Raw genomic sequence first — 18498 nt, forward strand, 5'->3', positions numbered from 1 at the left:
AACTTGTTGGGAAGGGATTTGATGATTAAATTGGGCATTCAACTAGTAAATTGTTAGACTGGAATAACAGTGTTATTAATGGAGTGCTCTCAGGCCCTGAGAGCAAACGTATATTCACCTCTGACTGGAAAGACCCTGAAATGGGGGCGGAAGCAACAATATAGGTGGACAATTTTACTTTAGGGGTTTACAGGGACACCTATCTATTTGGATAAATTCTAAAAAAGATTTTGGAGCAATTACAACCTCCCAAGGAGGTATTAACGTTATAAATATGTGGATCATTTTAAGGAAAATCGATACTCCCTGATGGGAGAGAAATGCTGAATAAAGTGATAATGAGGCAAATAACTGTTTTACATCAGAAGAATCATTGGGAGGTGCAAGCAATGTGTGATGTTGTTCTAAGAAAGCATGTCTGTGTAGGAATATATACTTTAGGGAAGCACACATGCAGAGGATGTACTATATGTCAAAGGGTAAATAAAAAGGTCTTCTGTAACCTATCTAGAGGGGGACGGGAGCCAGGGCTTTGACCTTTCCAAAGTATACAGGTAGATTTTACTGAGTTACTTGTTTGTCCTAATCGACCACGTGACTGAATGGGTGTAAAGCTTTACTGCAAGGATTAAAGCAGGCCTTAGAGATTGAGTGGGATTTTCACAGCCCCTGGCACCCCTCCTCTTCTGGAAAGGTAGAGCAAATGAATGGTGAAATTAAGAAACAACTAACAAAACTTGTGCTGGAAACTAAGGCTTCTTGGGTAAAATGCTTACCTCTTGCACTGTTAAACATATGGACACAACCCAGAACTGGTATAGGAATTTCTCCTTTTGAAATGCTATATGGTATGCCCTATGACTCGGAATTGCCACTTGATCACCCTCAATTCTAATTAAGACTTGGAAAGAGACTTCTTTAACACCACGATGGGGAAGGCCCCTATGTTGTTTTGCTTACCACAGAAACGGCTATTCGAACTGCGGAGAAAGGATGGACGCATGCCGGCCGAGTGAAAGGACCAATCCGGGAACGTAAATGGGAGGCAGCTCCAGGCCCTGACGACTTGAAGCTGACGCTAAGACGGACTCGATAAGTATTGTGTATTATCTGTGTATCGTGGGAAGGGGAGGAGGCCCTGTTTCGAAGGCTCCCTAGTAGGTTCCCCTGAAGAACACTGCTGCTGCCAAGAAGAACCGATACCTTGTAGTTCGCTACAACCGAACTGACAAGCGAGGCAGAGAAGTGAAAACGGTGGGGGACTGAGGGGCCGACAATTTAGATGGGCTCCAACCACCTCCTACGATACATGGGAGTCAGTATCATCGTTTTGGTCAGCTATGGGTCTGCGCATCCCCACCAGCCTTTTAAATGGAGCTTAATCAGATGGGAGGATCAATTCATCATCCAGCAAACAACGACAGCGGGTGCTCCCAGTTTCCGCATCACATTATGTGACCTGGTGTCAGTGCAGCCATGCTTTAACCTATCAGGATTTTATTTCTGCCCAAGTTCTAACCCAGGAAAGGGGTACTGTAATTATCCAAACGCATATTATTGTGCATACTGGGGGTGTGAAACCATTGCTACGGACTGGACACTCGGGGCTGGTCGGAATAAATTCTTACAAGTGGGATATGGGCCGCAAGGTTGTAACTGACAAGTGGATCCCCGTTACAGGTGGCAAGGGCATGGTATAGGGTATACAGGAACCTTCCATGGAAATAAAGAAATTTGCAAGGTTCTATATATAAATATAACAAACTTGGACGATACTAGCTGGGTACTAGGAAAATGTCAGATTTTACGAACACAGAACAGATAGGGGAGGACTCATACTAATAAAAAGGAGGATGCTGATAGGCCCCAGGCAGTAGGAACAAATGAGGTATTGTCAGAAAATGTCCAGGGAATCCAGCCTGTGGAAAATACTACAGTGCCAACCCTCGGCAGCCCTACAAGCTCAGGTAAAGCTGAGAATGATAACATAGTTGAGAATAACATATGGGGGGGGGTCATGAATGCCAGCTACCAATTATTAAACAAAACAAGCCCAAATGTAACAAAACACTGTTGATTATGCTTTAGTATAAGGCCTTCATATTATGATGCTATTGGGGATCCTGGGGAGCCCACCCGCACAAACGAGAACAGCCCTCTACATTGCAGTTGGGGAAAAGACATAAGGGTAACACTAACACAAGTCACTGGAGGTGGTAGGTGTGTGGGCACGGTTCCTAGTGGGAAGTGTCATCTATGTAATACCATGGAGAATGGAAAACAATCAACCGAGTGGCTAATCCCAGCCAACAACGCTAGGTGGGTTTGTTCATGAGTGGGCGTAACTCTTTGTCTATCACTAAAACTCTTTAATGCATCTCGTGATTTTTGTATACAGGTGATAATTATACCAAGGATTCTATACCACCCTGAGGATTGTATGTATACCCAGCACACAGTGGCAAGTTATCATCTGGAAAGACGGGAACCATTCACGGCTCTTACTTTGGCCACCCTAATAATCCTGGGAGGAGCTAGAGTGGGGACCAGGGTAGCCTCATTGGTTAAACAAAATCAAGAATTTACTTCCTTACGCATTGCTGTGGACGAGGACCTGACCCAAACTGAACAATCCATCTCGGCCCTGGAAAATCTATCAGGTCACTTCAGAGGTAGTGTTACAAAATCGTAGGGGATTAGATTTGGTATTTTTCAACAGGATGGGCTGTTTGCAGCCCTGAAAGAGGAATGCTGTGTATGCTGATCACACTGGAGTGGTAAGAGATACAATGGCAAGACCCAGGGAAGGGTTGGAAAAAAGGAAACAGGAGAATGAAGCCCAACAGAGCTGGTACGAATCTTGGTTTAATTATTCACCTTGGCTTACTACTTTATTATCAACAATAGCAGGACCTTTGTTGTTATTAATAATAGCACTAACTTTTGGACCATGTATTTTTAATAAATTGATTGCGATTGTAAAGGGATGTTTAGAAGCGGCACATCTAATGCTCATACATGCCAAATACGAGCCAATAAGTACCAACGAAGGAATCGAGGAAACATTAGTTCTTAATAGCCAGGCATTGCAGAGCTTCAATGAACAAAATGAGTAACTAAAAGAAAAAGGAGGGATTGTAATACACAATAAATGTTTGTTCATTGTCTTTTGTATTATAAAACAAGGAGTTCCGTTTGAGGAGCAGGAGTTGCAAAAGCTCCCTGCTGAAGTAAGATGTATAATACTTGGCTAGACACTATGAAAATTCTTTTGCTTAATGTAACAAAAAAGAGAACTCCCTCCCCTTCTCTCCTTCTGCATCTCAGTTGCCTCTTTTGTTCAAAGACACTGCTGCAAAGTTCATGTAACCATCTCCTGATAAGTTGCTAAACTAGTGTATCAACATCCTGCATTCCTGTCTCACGCTGGGCCAACATGACCAAATAAAAAAAAAGAAGTTGAACCACAACGCGGAGGAAGACTACGGCCTTCATCTTCACGACCACCAGAGGGACAGAGACGACCCCCTAGCAACAGTGCGCGCAGTCGCAGAATATACCAGGATGTGCTGCGTAATCCCAGAATTACCAAGATATAAAAAGGGACCCTGGCGGGGGTGAGGTGCGCGCCGTTGGTGGAGCCGAGACTCCCCGGCCGCCCAGCGCTGTTTTGCTTGCTGTTGCTTACTCAATAAATTCCTTTCTATTATTAATGCAATGCTCTCTGAAAATTAACTAAGGGGGCAACTTATAACAAAATGCATGGTTTATATGCAGATTTACAATGAAGATAATAATTAAAAGTCTTTTTTTTTCCCTGAAGTTGTAAAATTCAGATTTCTCTTTAATCTTAAGAAAGCATTAAATACACAAAAGCTCTTGCATCACACCGACCTGCTTTACAAGGAGGGTATAAGCCAGCCCCAGGAGACTTCAGGCACCTACCCTAACTGTCTGTGGGAACAGGGCACAGAAAGAAGCCCTGAAGCTCCCTTGGCTGTGCACAAGGCAGGTTCTTCTTGAAAAGTGAAGACAAAACGCACCTTCACAGTCTGACTGCAAAGAGAAACATTAACTAGAGAAAGGTGAATACAGCCAATTATGTTTTTTAATTAGCTTTCCTGCTTTTCAGTGAATGTTGGTACTCGTGAATAGCAATCAATACTGCATTCTAGCGGTTTGTTATGTAAATAAAGCACTTATTCAGCAGTATTATCTCATTCCAAAGTTAACACCCTTAACGAAAACTTGACAAAGTATCTGTTCGCACCTCCTCTAAAGGAGAAGGAACCAAGTAACAAGTGAAAATTCTGCCAGTCGTACAGAGGTATCTGATGAGACGCAGGAATGCTTCCCCCATTTGACTGGCACACTCTGAAGCACAAGCTGAACACCAAAACAGGGAAACCTGAATCTAATTCCTGCTACAAACACTGGAATAGACAAGATGGGCCATGAGTCCTTAGCTGTTTCACACTTGTTCTATAAGGAGAGAATAACAGCTGCTCGGGCTGCCAGCTCGTAACTCGCACAGGCACTCAGGGCACGATTTCAATAGAAGCAGAAGCACAACACCAAATTTTACCTTTCCATGCTATTTTCACTGATATGTGGAAGTTAACATAAGCAATTACATGCTTAACATAATGTACATAGCAATCCATAAGCAACATTAAATTGACCCTAAGACACTGCAGTCAGGAGCTGATGAGACCTTATTATAAACTAACCCCATTAAAAGTATTCTTTATTTCTCTCCTGTTCAGCTGAAGTCCACAGCGTTAATTGAAGACGTTCACCTCCAGAAGCAGTCAGATGTTTTACTTCTCCTACAGAGGTTTCACTTCATACACACACCTAGACATACGGCAAATATTACTGGTAAATCCTCTCCACCACTTCTGCAAATGCAAAGGATCATAATCCCACATGGTTTGCTGGGTTTTTAGACATACCACCTACTATATTCCTATTTCAGGCCACACAGCATGTGGAACATTGTTTTCTGTAAAGGCTATGAAGTGTGGCTAACAACACAATTTCTCCTTCTACATGTATTGGCATTCTGAATGTATATATGCAAACTTGCACGTTAACAGATCTCTGCACGCAGGGGCTGATCCTCTAGTTAGTAGAAAGATCCACTGATTTCAGGGGGAACTAATGTAACACCTAAGTACCATGAGAATAATACTTTCCACTTCCAAGAGAAAAACAAACACTATTTCCACCACCTCCCCCCGCCTTGATCCAAAATACATATTGCATTGAAACTCTCCCAATCCAAAAGTCTCTTGAGATAAACAGGGAACAGAGCAGCAAGTTTCCAGGGTCACGTTCTTCACAGAACCTGTTCAGACACAGAGGCAGACAACTCCGCTCCCTTCCTGCAGCTCAGTGACCATGCCCACTCTCCATCAAACACCTTTTACGAGAAAATACTGGTGTAAACACCTGACCCAGCAGCTCTTGGGGAATTTGACCGATCGATGTTTATGAGGACTATAAGGGAACTCATTATCCTCCCAAGGTTGGTCCAACTGCTGTTCTGAGACGTGCACCATGGCAAGCACACGTAGTGCCTTCCACCTGAAGGACTGAAGCCACCCTCAGAGCATTCCTAAGTAGAAAACAATGCCCTACATGCTCCTGTCACCTTGCTCCCTACATAAGGGACTTCTTGCACAAGTGGTAGTGCCATACAGCAACAATACAAAACAACTCACAATTAGCAGCCCACTGAAGTTGTTCCACTAAATATTCCTAGCATGCATTTCCTTTCCCCCCCTTCCAGTCATGAAATTTCTCCTCCTGGGCATGCAACAATAGCCAAGATAGATGACTGTACATTATACACACGAAAAGACAGCAAACAGCTCCTTTTACATAGATTATAGCCAGCTTTCTCCAGGTCCCAGATGATTTGGCTCCCCTGTACAATATTTGGCCTACCCTTTCCTCTCTTGTTCAACATGGTCATTACACTCATTGCAGCAGAGAAGTTAAAAGGTCAAAAATGTATTCCACGATGATTATAATTTATATCAGCGTAATTACATGGAATACTAGTTAGGTCTCTAACGTGGAGTCAGCCTAAAAGAACCAGGACAGACATATCTGTAAAAAGATATCCAAGAAACATTTTGCAAGGATGAACTCAAAATTTCAAGAATCCTCTCCAATAGAAATCTCTTCATAGAAGGTATTTCAAAATGATAACAGGTCAACAAAGATGTATTTGGAATAGCTACTGTGAAAGAGTTCCTCATGCACAGGCTTACTCTATACAGAAGCCTTTATATTGTTCAGTTTCAAATATTTCCAAAGTAGGTTAAGTTCAACTATGTGTGGGTCTAGCTCTTACCGCACATTCAAAAAAAACTTCAAGCAGCTATTGCTGCATTTTAGAATTTGTCTCCTAGTAAATTTCACTACATCCTAAGGAATATATGCCCTTTGGCACTAGGAAACTAAAGATGCAAGCTTTCATTTTCTGGAGCTTAATTTTGGTGCTAGAAAATAAGTAAATATTCCACTGAAGTCATGATGCAATTGCCCTTTTCAGGATCATTCCAAGACAGTAGTTCCCAGGTAAAGGCAACTTTTAGTTGCACAATCAACTCAGCTTCTCAGAAAACTGCACAATTTAATCTTTCATCCTTGGTACTGCCCATTGTTTATCTTCATGACATCAGTCTTCCCTCACTAAACACTTGTGTGCATACTGTAAGTGTCCTAACTCCCCCACAAGCCAGTGACGTGTTCTGCAGACGCTAACACAGACCACAGGCACACACGTGGACATCACATTTTCCTCCTTGCTCCTTTAGCCAGCAGGCACTTTGCATGCCAAAAGATGCTCCCGTGCAGAAAGGAAAGGTGCACAATGAGACACTGGTACTGCAGCATAGCTGTGTTTGAGGGAAAGTATCCTTTGAAAAACAAAAGAGCCGGAAAGAGGTATTTGTAACATTATAGAAGTTGATCACACATATGCCACCTGTGTCCTAATGCATCTGGTATGTGGCCAACTGATCAGAAAACAAAGCTAGTCAAGGGATGAAATGGGGTGTTAAGCACAGGATCTGCAAACTGCAGAAATGCAACCAGCAGCAGCCCCAGATTCTGTTTCTATTGCCTAATGAAACATGCCACCACTGTTTTAGCTCAACTGCTCAAAATACAGTGAGGTTTGATATCTTTTGAAGCAAGTTTCATAAGAAAAGGAATACATATGCACCTAAAAGCTCCGTATGTGTCTGATCATCTGATCAGATGTCTTGGCAAATGCTCAGTCCAGAACCAAGACAAATTACACAGAGCAAGTTTTCAGAAGCTTCTGACAAATACATAAAAATAATAAATAATAATAATAGAAAAAAAAATGCATATCCATTCATATCCTTAACAGTACACAGCCTTATCTTGTTTAAAGCTGCACTGCTGACTTAGGCTGCCTGAAATGTTATCTCTGTATTCTGCAGGTGCACTTGCCCAATCTGTTAGTGAAAACACAAACACCACCCAGTGGATTTAGGAGGCTTTGAGTATTGAAACCCTCAAGAATTTTTAAACACTTGGGAGAAACAGAGAATAATTTAAATTTGCAACTTGAAGTGATCACTATTTATTTACTAAGACCGACATGTAGCATCTTGAAATATTTTATATTCAGACTTACACAGAGAAAATTCAAGTTCTAAAAGAAGAGATTCATACTGAGCAAAATATGTTCTACTATTAAAAAGTAAAATAATCAATGAACAAATTGACACTTTTTGAGGCCATGCTGTTTCCACCAGAAGTATTCCTTCAGTTATTTTTGTTAATCTTCAGAAGTGGCTCCAATACTTTTGAATTGTTAGTCTCTACAAATTTAGAGATGGACAGCTGAATGGTAATATAAGCCTGCTGAAAACAGGCTTTTTTTTGTCAGTCTTTGAAAGTAGTCTGCAGATCCTACAAAGACTACAGTTATATAATTACTGCAGAGGAGAGAGGGGGAAAAAAGAAAAAGGAAAAAAAAAAAAAAAAAAACAGCTTCCCAAAACAAGCCTTGAACTATTATCCTTCAAATTAGTCACAAGAACTAATTGTCTCACCTTGCACATTTAACTTCAGCAAAGCATAGTAATTGTACTTTGTCTTTACATTTTATGCATCTGTACTGTTTACACTGTTTTTGAGGAAGAAAGAGATGGAAGCAAACCACAGTATCCAGTGCCTTTTTCCATTTATGCCACCTACTCTACAGTGTATGAATCCACCTTAGGTGGATTTGTAGGCTGCTGTCATAATGCAGACTTATATGCAGCTCAGCATATATCACATTAGTTAAAATGTCTCTCGGTTTTATTTCTCAACATGAATTTAAAGTTCTGTTAACCAAGATCTTAAAAAATCATTTATTTTTTTATTTACTAAGATTGACAACAATGGCAAATGCTATCTGTTCAACTCTGGATCAGAAATTTTAAAAGCAGCTTTCAAAAAGAAATGGGGAAAAAGCCCTTCAAATATTATTGCCAAGCAGTTACCTCAGAATTGTCTCAAATATTATTACCAATGTATTGTGCTATATTTACCTCAGCTAGTAACTTCCATGAATAACTCCAGAACAGACTGTAGAAAAAGCCAATATCCATCACAGAGAAAACCATGAGTGAGATCTCACAGACTTAAAATTTGTTCCACCAACTCATATTTTGGAAGTTCCACTTATAACTAAGAGATTCAACCCAAATAAGTACTGCTATTTTGCAACACAGCATAGACCAGACAGAGTGATGTTCTCCAGCTACACTCAAATTTTTATTGTATTTCACAAAACCAGGTGTAAGAAGAAGAGAAAAAAAAACAAACAAAAAACAAACAAAAAAAAATCATCAGAAAAGTGAAGAAAACATTCATTACTTTATTTGGGTTTGTAAGCTTTTGTGATACATCTACATTCCCTTTTCACTTCTCCTTCAGATATGACAAGCAGAGCTTACCTTTTAAGAATTAAAAGCTACCAGTTTCTTAGTCTCTATTTCAGAAGCCAGGGCTTGGGGGGGGGGGGGGGGGACGACACGACGACATGCACGTTAAAGTCTATAAAAATGTCATGAATCATTAAATACTTTAAAGTTGATAATGGCCATAAAAGTTGATAAAGTTGATAGGCAGCAGTTACATAAACAAACACACACACATAGTATTTTTGTGTTCACATTTCAATGAGTAAAGAATCTACTAAAGTCAAAAAGCAATAAGCAAGAGATCAATCTTTAAGTAGAATCTAATCTCTCTCACTTCACTTACTCTTGTCTGCTATCCATCAGATGGGGGAATGAATGCTAGAAGACACCACCATAGTTTTAATATTCACTTCATTTTAGTCGTCATACAATAAATACAGGAAAGTAGCAGTAGGGTATACAAAGTGTCTGCTTTTCTAATAACTAGTAAGAATGACAAGTGCCATCTGTATTTGGGATACCCAACTTCAAATGATTAGTCTGATTAGATACAGCAAAAAATCTATTTGACAAAATGAGTACAGTTAAGAACTTGTGACACTACAGCATTGCTTATCACAATATTTAACTAGGGATGAACGGAATCAGAGGCACAGAATGGGAGGCAGTCAAGGAGATAAAAAAATAAAAATAAAAAAAAAGATGTCTTTTTTACAAGTGTTTTGAAAGTCAATATAGTGAAGAACTACCATACTTAGATCTGTTGAATAGCCCATCTTGGTCAACACTTCACTTAATAGTTTTAAGTTGTATGAAAAGCACTTTGAAAAGAATTAAATACACACACAAGAATTGTTATATTGATTCAACGAACAAAAGTATACTGTAAGAAGCCATAAGGTGAAAGATTAAATCAAATATTCCCCCCTTAGGATGAAGGCAGCTATTAGTGGAAGAACATTAAAAGCTTTGAAAGAACCATTTACATTTGCCCTAAAACACACAAAGGATGAAACTCTGATTCTATCGAGATACATTCCAAATCTTGCATTGATTTAACCAGGCTGAAGATTTCACCTATGAAGACCAAACATCTAAATAGCAGTATTAACTGTGAGGACTGCTATTCCACACAGGGCCATCTTTATAATCAATCCAGAGAGAAGTCACATTAAAATGAATAGAAATGCAGCACATGCTTCTCATATCTGACTCCAAAAAAATGCCTTAAGATAATAGACAAAATTCTCTTCCATAGTCCAATAGTCCTAAATGGCACATTGCTCGACTTGCACTCAAGATGAATGATTGATCTTGAGGATATTCAGTACCATACACACACACACACAAAAAAATAATTTTACAGTACATTTCATTGCTGCCAAGCTGGAACATCCTATATAAACCTTATGTACTGGGTCTGGCTACACCAAAAAGCCAAAAGCAGGGGTATTTTTTCATCAAATAGAACTAAAAGACAGGTACACAAGCCACAGAGTTCTTAAAAGACAGCTGGAAGAATCATGCATCTCCCACATTCCCCCCCACAGTGGGGAACAAAACCCATTTCGGTTCAATATGTTTTTAACATTGAACTTTTTTTTTTTTTTAAGATGCCAGTTAATGAGAATTACAAATGCCAAATTGCCCAATATATTTATATACATTTATCTACATTTCTCTAATGAGAGCATTTGTGCTTTTTTTTTTTTTTAAATCAAGAAGTTGCTTGTAGTTTTGATGCCATCTTATAACAACTAATATTGTAACAATTCACTCTTAATAACTCAACAGCTGTGAGCAGCCACTGTATTCATTTTTACTGGAATACATACGGCCACAAAATAGAAAGTTATTTAGAGTGAACTACCCTACAATACACTCTAGAAATCTATACTTAAATCTTTTACATGTTTCTATTCCCCTCATTAATCTAGTCTATCCAGCAAATGCACAGTTCGTGGAAGAAAGCAAAACACTCAAGCATCACAGGCATCTTGTAGTCATCAGCTGGAAGCCCCACAGTGAACGTGCAGAATTCCCTCCAACTGGGTATAGCTGTTACCATACTTCAATACCATGATTAATATAAAACTAATAACAACACGGAAGTTTTCATTCTCTACAGTTCCACAGTCACTAAGAAGCCAGACTACATGAACAGAGTTCACGAAGATGTAAACATGGAAACAAAGGCTCACTGTTGCTTACTTTCAACAACAGGGGTTACTGAAGAAGTAACTGTGTTCAAGCATCCTATTCACCAGTTTTGGCTCACTCTGACCCTGCACTGCAAGCCCACAAGACACATGGAGTGCAAAGTAAGTGATCAACTTTTCTTTCAGGTTTGTATCATTTCTGATACCCCAATGGTTGAGTGTGTAAGAGGACGTACATGTGTGCAACATTAGCTCTGCTTAAAACAAATACAGAGGATATACATGCTTTCGCGTACATGTGTGTTTTCTGAGTACTATGTAAATCATACACCAGACATCCTGTTTTTACCATTCTGCAAAAAGTAACATGGAGTACAGGGCTGTGTATGCTGCTGTGGAAAGTGAAGTGACAGACAAGTAACCCAGCCTCTAAATACAGTGACAGATTTAGCAACTCTTCAAATCAGGACACAAGTGTCTCTTGCAAAATTCCTTCTGTTATATTTTTACAAGCACCCTTTCTGAATCATGACAACTTTCCTATTTCAAAAATAATCATAACATACTTAAGCTCTTATATAAAAGAGTAAGGAGATCAAACCACAAATTAGTCAGAATATATTCCTTTTGATATAACAAACGGCTTTCTCAAGTTTGACATTAGGTTTCCTCTTCCCACCTCTAGTTCTTTTCAAAGTGTCTTCTCTTTCTACCCTTACTACTCTGACTCACATTCTTCAAACTCTAACAGGGTTTGCCCATTTGCTGAAGTTGAACAGACCTAGCAAATACACTATTTTTCTAAGTCATCACTACCCGTTCACCAGGCTTTTTGTCAAAGACCACAGGAACAGCAAGGCTATAGGAGAACGTGGAAGAGGTGAAGCTAGCTCCCTGTCTTTGACAATGGTCAACAGCAAGTGCCTATGAAAGAGAAAAGCCACACAGTACTGCTCCTGAACAGTCCCATGGCCTCCAGCAGTAGGCTGCATAAGACTGCTTCAGCAACTGGTTGTGCCTTTTGTATTTCACACACCTTAGATATCTTTCTGTCTTTCATGAAGCTATACAATCATTTGGTGAATCCATCTGAATATTTAGCAGCTGCCACCTCTCCAGAAACATCAACCAGTTTCTACCATATTGAAGGGTTTGGAGATTAGCTGAATGAAGTTGCTTGCTTGTTTGGCATCAAAGATATGAACACCCTCTGTAATCGATTCAAGCACGTGTTGTTAGTTGTGATTCATTGGACTACTCAAGAAAAGGCAGAAGAGGAGATGCAACTCTGCACACTTGTTGAAAACTATGCCCCCTGAAGCCAGGCGAGGCTTATCTAGAAGAACACTCAAATGAGGGTGCAAATATCCCCAAGGGGGTTGGCTGCAGCAGCTGCCACTCAAGGAGGGCTGCCAGCGGGCTGCCAGCCTGCAGATCTCTAGAGAGACCGAGGAGTAGCGCGAGGTGCCTGGAGCACTTCAGGTGGTGAAATGTTTTGTTAGGTGGCTGCATTGCCTCCATCTCACCAGGGGAGTTTTAGGTTAGATGTTAGGAAGAACTTCTTTACTGAAAGGGTTGTGAGGCATTGGAACAGGCTGCCCAGGGAAGTGGTGGAGTCACCATCCCTGGAGGTCTTTAAAAGACGTTTAGATGTAGAGCTTAGGGAAATGGTTTAGTGGGGACTGCTAGCGTTAGGTTAGAGGTTGGACTCGATGATCTTGAGGTCTCTTCCAACCTAGAAATTCTGTGATTCTGCAATCTCCAGTACCCAAACTCATTGGAGGGTTTTATGGGTAGTCAAACTTATGTGGAGCATGGAGGTCATTGCATCCATTTTCCTCCCAACAAAGAGGTTTGATCAACTATAACTGCTAATATTGTTCCAAATGGTTCTTAAAGCTCTCCAGCTAAAGGCTCTGTAATATCCCACCAGTTTTCCCTAAAGTCTAACCTAAGTCTGTCTTGTTCTCTTTACTTTTTTGTCCTACACACAACAAGCACAGAGAACATGATTTCCTCTTATTTAAAGCAGCATTTTACATACCTGGAGCCTGTCTGCACATTCCTCGATTCTTTTTCATTCAGCTAAACAGAATTCCTTCAGCATGTCAGGTCACTTTTTCTAGACTTAGCCTTGCAGTTTTCTGTTGAAATCTCCTCCGCTGGTTCAGATTCTACTCAAACAGCTATACCCAAACTAAATATTTCTAGGGCTAAATCTTGAATAAGGAGCATATCTTCTAACTCTGTTACCATCCTCTAAAGTATCCTGTTAAAACTGATGGTGGCTTCTGGTTGTGTTTGAATATTTTACTTATTTTTTAGATAATTCAAACAAGCTAAGACATTTCAGAGACTGAGAAGATGCCATTTGAGCATGATCACTGGAAAAGCCAGAGGTAAGATCACTTGGTATGTATCCCCTACCCAACGAACACAGCAGCTGCTATTTTCAGACTGCTCTTTATGAGCAACATGCTGAAGTAGAGTCTCGGAGAACAGCTCCACTTCGTTTACAGTGCTCTCCACAGACAAACAAACCATAAATTTGAGTCAGGCCAAATCTCACTGCTATTCAGTTTTACCATTTGTCTTTTAAAATTACACTATTGCAACAGTAAGTAACATCAATCATGTTATGAAAGTTAGGACTCAATTATTTGCCATTCTTGCTAAAAAAGGTTACAGACAACAGAACTACACTTGACACTAGCAATTAGCTTGCTATAGAAACAATGCATTTTATCTTTCATTTTCCCATTACTTATTTCACAGTAGGGAAGCTCTCTGTACTAAATGAGGTGCTAGATACACCACTCAGACACTCTATAGGAGCCAGGCGAGCTATTTTCTGCCTTCTAATACAGCCTTCTTGGAAACCAAAGAAGTAAGTAAATCATTTTGAGGCAACTAAGCCAACACAAGGACCAAAAGAAGGCCAATAGTATATATATGAAGGGAGGATAGGAAATGTATTTGAAGCTGGAATAAGACCTTTGAAATTACTTTCCCCAAACATCCCATCAATCTGACACAGGAAATTACATTAAAAAAAGCATATGAGAAATTTTACACTTTTTTACTAGACATAAAATAACAGCTTCATGAATTTTTATTTTCAGAGCCCTAAGAATAACGTGTTTCATAAAAAAATAATAAAAAAAGAACTATAACTACATAGAACTAGTAATTTGCGCTCTGCCTTTTCATTGCCTAATGGATGCCCAGGAACACCACATCATCAATACATTCCTCCAGTTAAACTGTAAACAATCAAAACAGGACGACAATGCCTCTGACAACCTCTAATCAGCTCCTCCAAATCTATAAAAGGCACAGAAAGAAAACTGAGGCCACATTCAAATGTGCAATTTGGCCACGACAGGGGCTGTCCAGGTACAGACACTGCCTTTGAACTCTGAGGGCTGTCACTTCAAGAAAAGCCAAGTGACAAAACCATGACTCCACGCTGCTCTGAGGCCATTTAATGTTTGCTGACAAAGGACATACTTTCTCAGGGATTTCTGAAGTGACACATACTTTGTTTACAATTGAAATATGCTTTGAAAACTCTGAAGCTTCTAGGTTCTCAGCTTTGTTAGTCTTCCAAATAATGCAATTAAAAATGGTAACAATATGATTATGGCTGACAAACACTCTTTATCTTGATAATGACAACTTAAATATAGTTGTCAGTCATCTATGCTGAAATACCTAACTACTAAAGCAGTTATCAAATACTCCAATCTTTGTCTTTTGAGACCTCTGAATCATTTCATTATCTTGACACCCAGGCTTCAATCAGATGAATCTTTTATCCTAGGAGACAAAAGAGTCAGTTTTCATGAGTACTTTTTCAATCAAAACACTTCAAAAAAAAAAAAAATATATATTCCTATCTCCATTTATTGATTTGAAAATGGAAATGTGAAATCATATACATCTGTGGCAGGGTTTCTTGGTGAGCTACAGAAAGCAAGGTTTCTTCATCTCCCATCCTCTGGCCTAAACAGTGTGCCAAACATTATTACTTCAGTGTTTTGGATGACGATGAAAAGGAAGATCTTACTTTTTGTATCTCTTTCCTTTGAGCTGATAAAGTATTTCATTATTATTTACTGTGGGAAAAAAAAAAAAAAAAAGAAAGAAAAAAAGAAAAAAAAAGATTTGCCAGTACCCATGGTATTAAGAAGAAAAATTCAGACATTAGGATCTGTCTAGCATGCTTTCAAAGATTTTCTCTTAATTTCTTCCCCTCAAGGCTTTAAGCTTTCTTTTAAGCAGAATAAGCTGTCTCTGTCTCCCTGGGTTAGTTGTTTTTCTACTGCTGATAGTCATATCAGCTGTATTCACATAATAGATTTGCCAAGTGGGACTGAATATTCCATTGATTTGGAAATGTCCTGAATGACTAAGGCTTCAAGTTTTGCCCATGTAATTAATTTAATTGGTATCAAATATTCTTAGTTACTCTGATCATTGAGATACTTTCTGCTGTACTTAAAAATCAAGATTAAAATGATGTTTATGTTAATGATGAAGTTCAAATAAAGTCAGATTTGAAAGGCCAACTAATTGGGTCTTACAAGTGTGGATATGTCAGCCTTTTCAGGACTTCACTGAGCAGTTTAATAAGGTACTAGGTAATAGGTAAACACTAGGATGAGGCAGTAAGTCATTTAAGAGATCGGCCTTATGCACAGACCTGCAGAGAGACAGAAAGAGGAAGGGAAATGCAGCAGGTAGTAGCTCTCCTTGCCTGCAACCTATGAATTCTGAAAGTGCTGTAAAAAATAATGAAGTCCTGCCTTTCAGCAGATTCTGTTTTACATATGAGAGTCTGTCCACAATCCCCAGACAGCATTAATGCAATTCCAATAATCCAGGAAGTGTGTCTCTGTATTACCAAACAAAGCTATCTGAAAATATTTTAAAGAAATCATTTTTTCCTGCCTAAAACAGTGATTTTATTGAACTTATGGTACAGATCCCAGGGTCAACAACCTGCCAGAAAGCTAACAGTGCTACAAATTGCATATGAATATTTAATACACAGGTTAAGATCCCTAACTGAGTGCCTACTAACCATTCTGGCACTCTCTTATATTTCCACACAAAATTTCAGTCTTGTTTTTTCCTCCTAATGGGGAATATATATATATATATATATTTAAATACACAGTCTAGATTATTTTTGTGTGTGAAATAAATTATTATTTTTCATTGAGCAAGAGTGGTGAATGGTGAGAACCCTTCTCCAGGTCCCCATGATCTTGCTCTCCAGCCTCAAAAACAGCAGGGGAGGAATTAAGGGGGGCAGCAGGGACGCCTGTTGGGTTTGGGTTTGTTTTAAAATCAAGCAGTAACAGTGACAGGGAGATGGGAGAAGACTTGCAGTCATTACCTGGGATCATCCATCCACCCCCTGCAGCAGGATGCTGGAGGCACCACTGCGCGCACCGCACCCCACCACCGACCAGAACGCAATGCCTCCAAGCTACAAGTCAGCTGCAGTTACAGCACCAAGTTATTCAGCCGCGTGAAATACCCACAAAATGCCTAGGGAATTAACATTTTCCTCCTACAGCAAAATAACACAGAGCAAGCAGAAGGCAGCATCACCTCATCGATGCGAACTCTTTTTCCTATACAGTACTGACAAGGTGGGAGAAGGAGTCCACAGGTGCAAACGTATCAGACATCGACCGCGCTAAGCGCTAAGATGTGTCAATTCGTCTATTAACCCTGCAGTACAGGCTGAGGATCCTTGACTACAAACAAACACAAGAAATTAAAGGGGAAACGGATGTAAAATAATAAGGGAAAACTTAAAACGCTTAAATACCAATACCCTTCAAATGTCGGTTTCTAAAGACCGATTTCGGAATTGCTATCGGAATTGCTCTTTGCAGCCCTCCAGTGGCCAAACACAAGGTAAAACCCAAGCCAAAACACAAACAAACAAACCGCAAAGAGCAACCAACCCAACTCGGATGTGCCTGCCGGACTACCTGCAACTTCGGCAGACGCCTCCCCGAGCTGCGGGCACGGTCCGTGGGGGGCGGTGAGGGCCGGGGCGCTGCCCCCCAGCAGCTCCGCGCTCGGCAGCAAGGCAGGGGCAGGGGCAGGCGGCTCTCCGAGCTGGGGTGTGCGCGGTGGTTGTAAGAGGGCAAACAAGGCAAAAGGGGAAAAAAAAAAAAAAAAAAAAAAAAAAAAACCGAAAAGAAAAAATAAAAAAAAGCCACACGACGGCACCGGGTACGAAGTTTTCCCGATACACGCGAGGAGGAGAAGGAGCCGACAACTCGCGGACGGCAGCAGGAGGGGACGGGGTGCCGGGGCTGGGCAGCAGGAGCGGAGCTCTCCAACTCCGCCTCGGGGCTCGGCCCGGAGCCGCGGGGCCACAGGAGGACACCGAGGGGGCTGCGGGCTGCCGGGGGCAGCGCTTCCCCAGGCACGGCTTGGGCTGGATGCTCGGGGATGCTCGGCTCCGGCGGCACCTCCGCTCCCCTGTCCCGTCCCGTCCCGTGCCGTGCCCCCCAGGGAAAGTTGCAGGCGAGGAGCTGCCCCCCACACACACACACCCCCGCCCCGCTACCTGCCTTTGGCGGCGAGCGGGCTGCACAGCCCCGGCAGCAGCAGCAGCAGCAGCAGCAGCAGCAGCGGCGGCAGCGGCAGCAGCGCCGCCGGTCCCCAGCAGCGCCGCCGCATCCCCGCCGCGGCGCCGGCCCTGCCCGCGTCCTGCCCGCCCTGCGCGGCGCCTCCCGGCTGGGGCTGGGGCCGGGGCTGCCGCCGCCGCTCCCTCATCCGCCCTCACTCACGGCCGGTACCGGGGCGGCTCCGGCCCCCGCCCCGGGACCGCGGCGACGTCACGGGGAGGGGAGCGGTGAATATTCATGAGCGGGGGGCGAGGGGGGGCTCCGGGCTCGGCCGCCCAGGGGGCAGCGCCGCCGCCCGCCGGGCCCCGAGGATGGGAAGGGAAGGGAAGGGAAGGGAAGGGAAGGGAAGGGAAGGGAAGGGAAGGGAAGGGAAGGGAAGGGAAGGGAAGGGAAGGGAAGGGAAGGGAAGGGAAGGGAAGGGAAGGGAAGGGAAGGGAAGGGAAGGGAAGGGGCAGAACCTGGGCACGGAGCCGCAGCGGGGGCAGCCGGGGGGGAGGAGGTGGAAGCGCAGGGCCCCGGGCTCGGGTTTAGGACTGGGGAGGCAGCGCCGCGCTGCGGGGCTGCCCCGAGGAGGGGTTGGCCGGGGAGCGGAGCGGCACCGAGCGGGCGCTGGGCGCCGGTGCTGGGAGCCCTCCTGCACGGGGCCAGCCGAGCCGTGCCCGGGCAGCGCTTGCACAGAAGGCACCGCGCTCACTGCGAAGAGCAGAGGGGCTGGGGGCT

At 42.2% G+C, this 18498-nt stretch overlaps 1 protein-coding gene across 1 annotated transcript in view; it reads right to left on the reverse strand.

Moving 5' to 3' along the window:
* The window catches only part of CLSTN2 (calsyntenin 2), a 364533-nt gene extending 346592 nt beyond the window's left edge, over positions 1-17941 (reverse strand). Inside the window, exon 1 of the mRNA XM_084528721.1 lies at positions 17722-17941. Within this exon, the coding sequence (XP_084384847.1) occupies positions 17722-17926 (205 nt within the window). The 5' untranslated portion in view covers positions 17927-17941. The remainder of the gene's footprint in view (positions 1-17721) is intronic.
* Positions 17942-18498: the final 557 nt, after the last annotated feature.

The sequence above is a fragment of the Aythya ferina genome, assembly GCF_964211825.1.
Source record: "Aythya ferina genome assembly, chromosome: 9".
In the NCBI taxonomy this organism is placed as follows: Eukaryota; Metazoa; Chordata; class Aves; order Anseriformes; family Anatidae; genus Aythya; species Aythya ferina.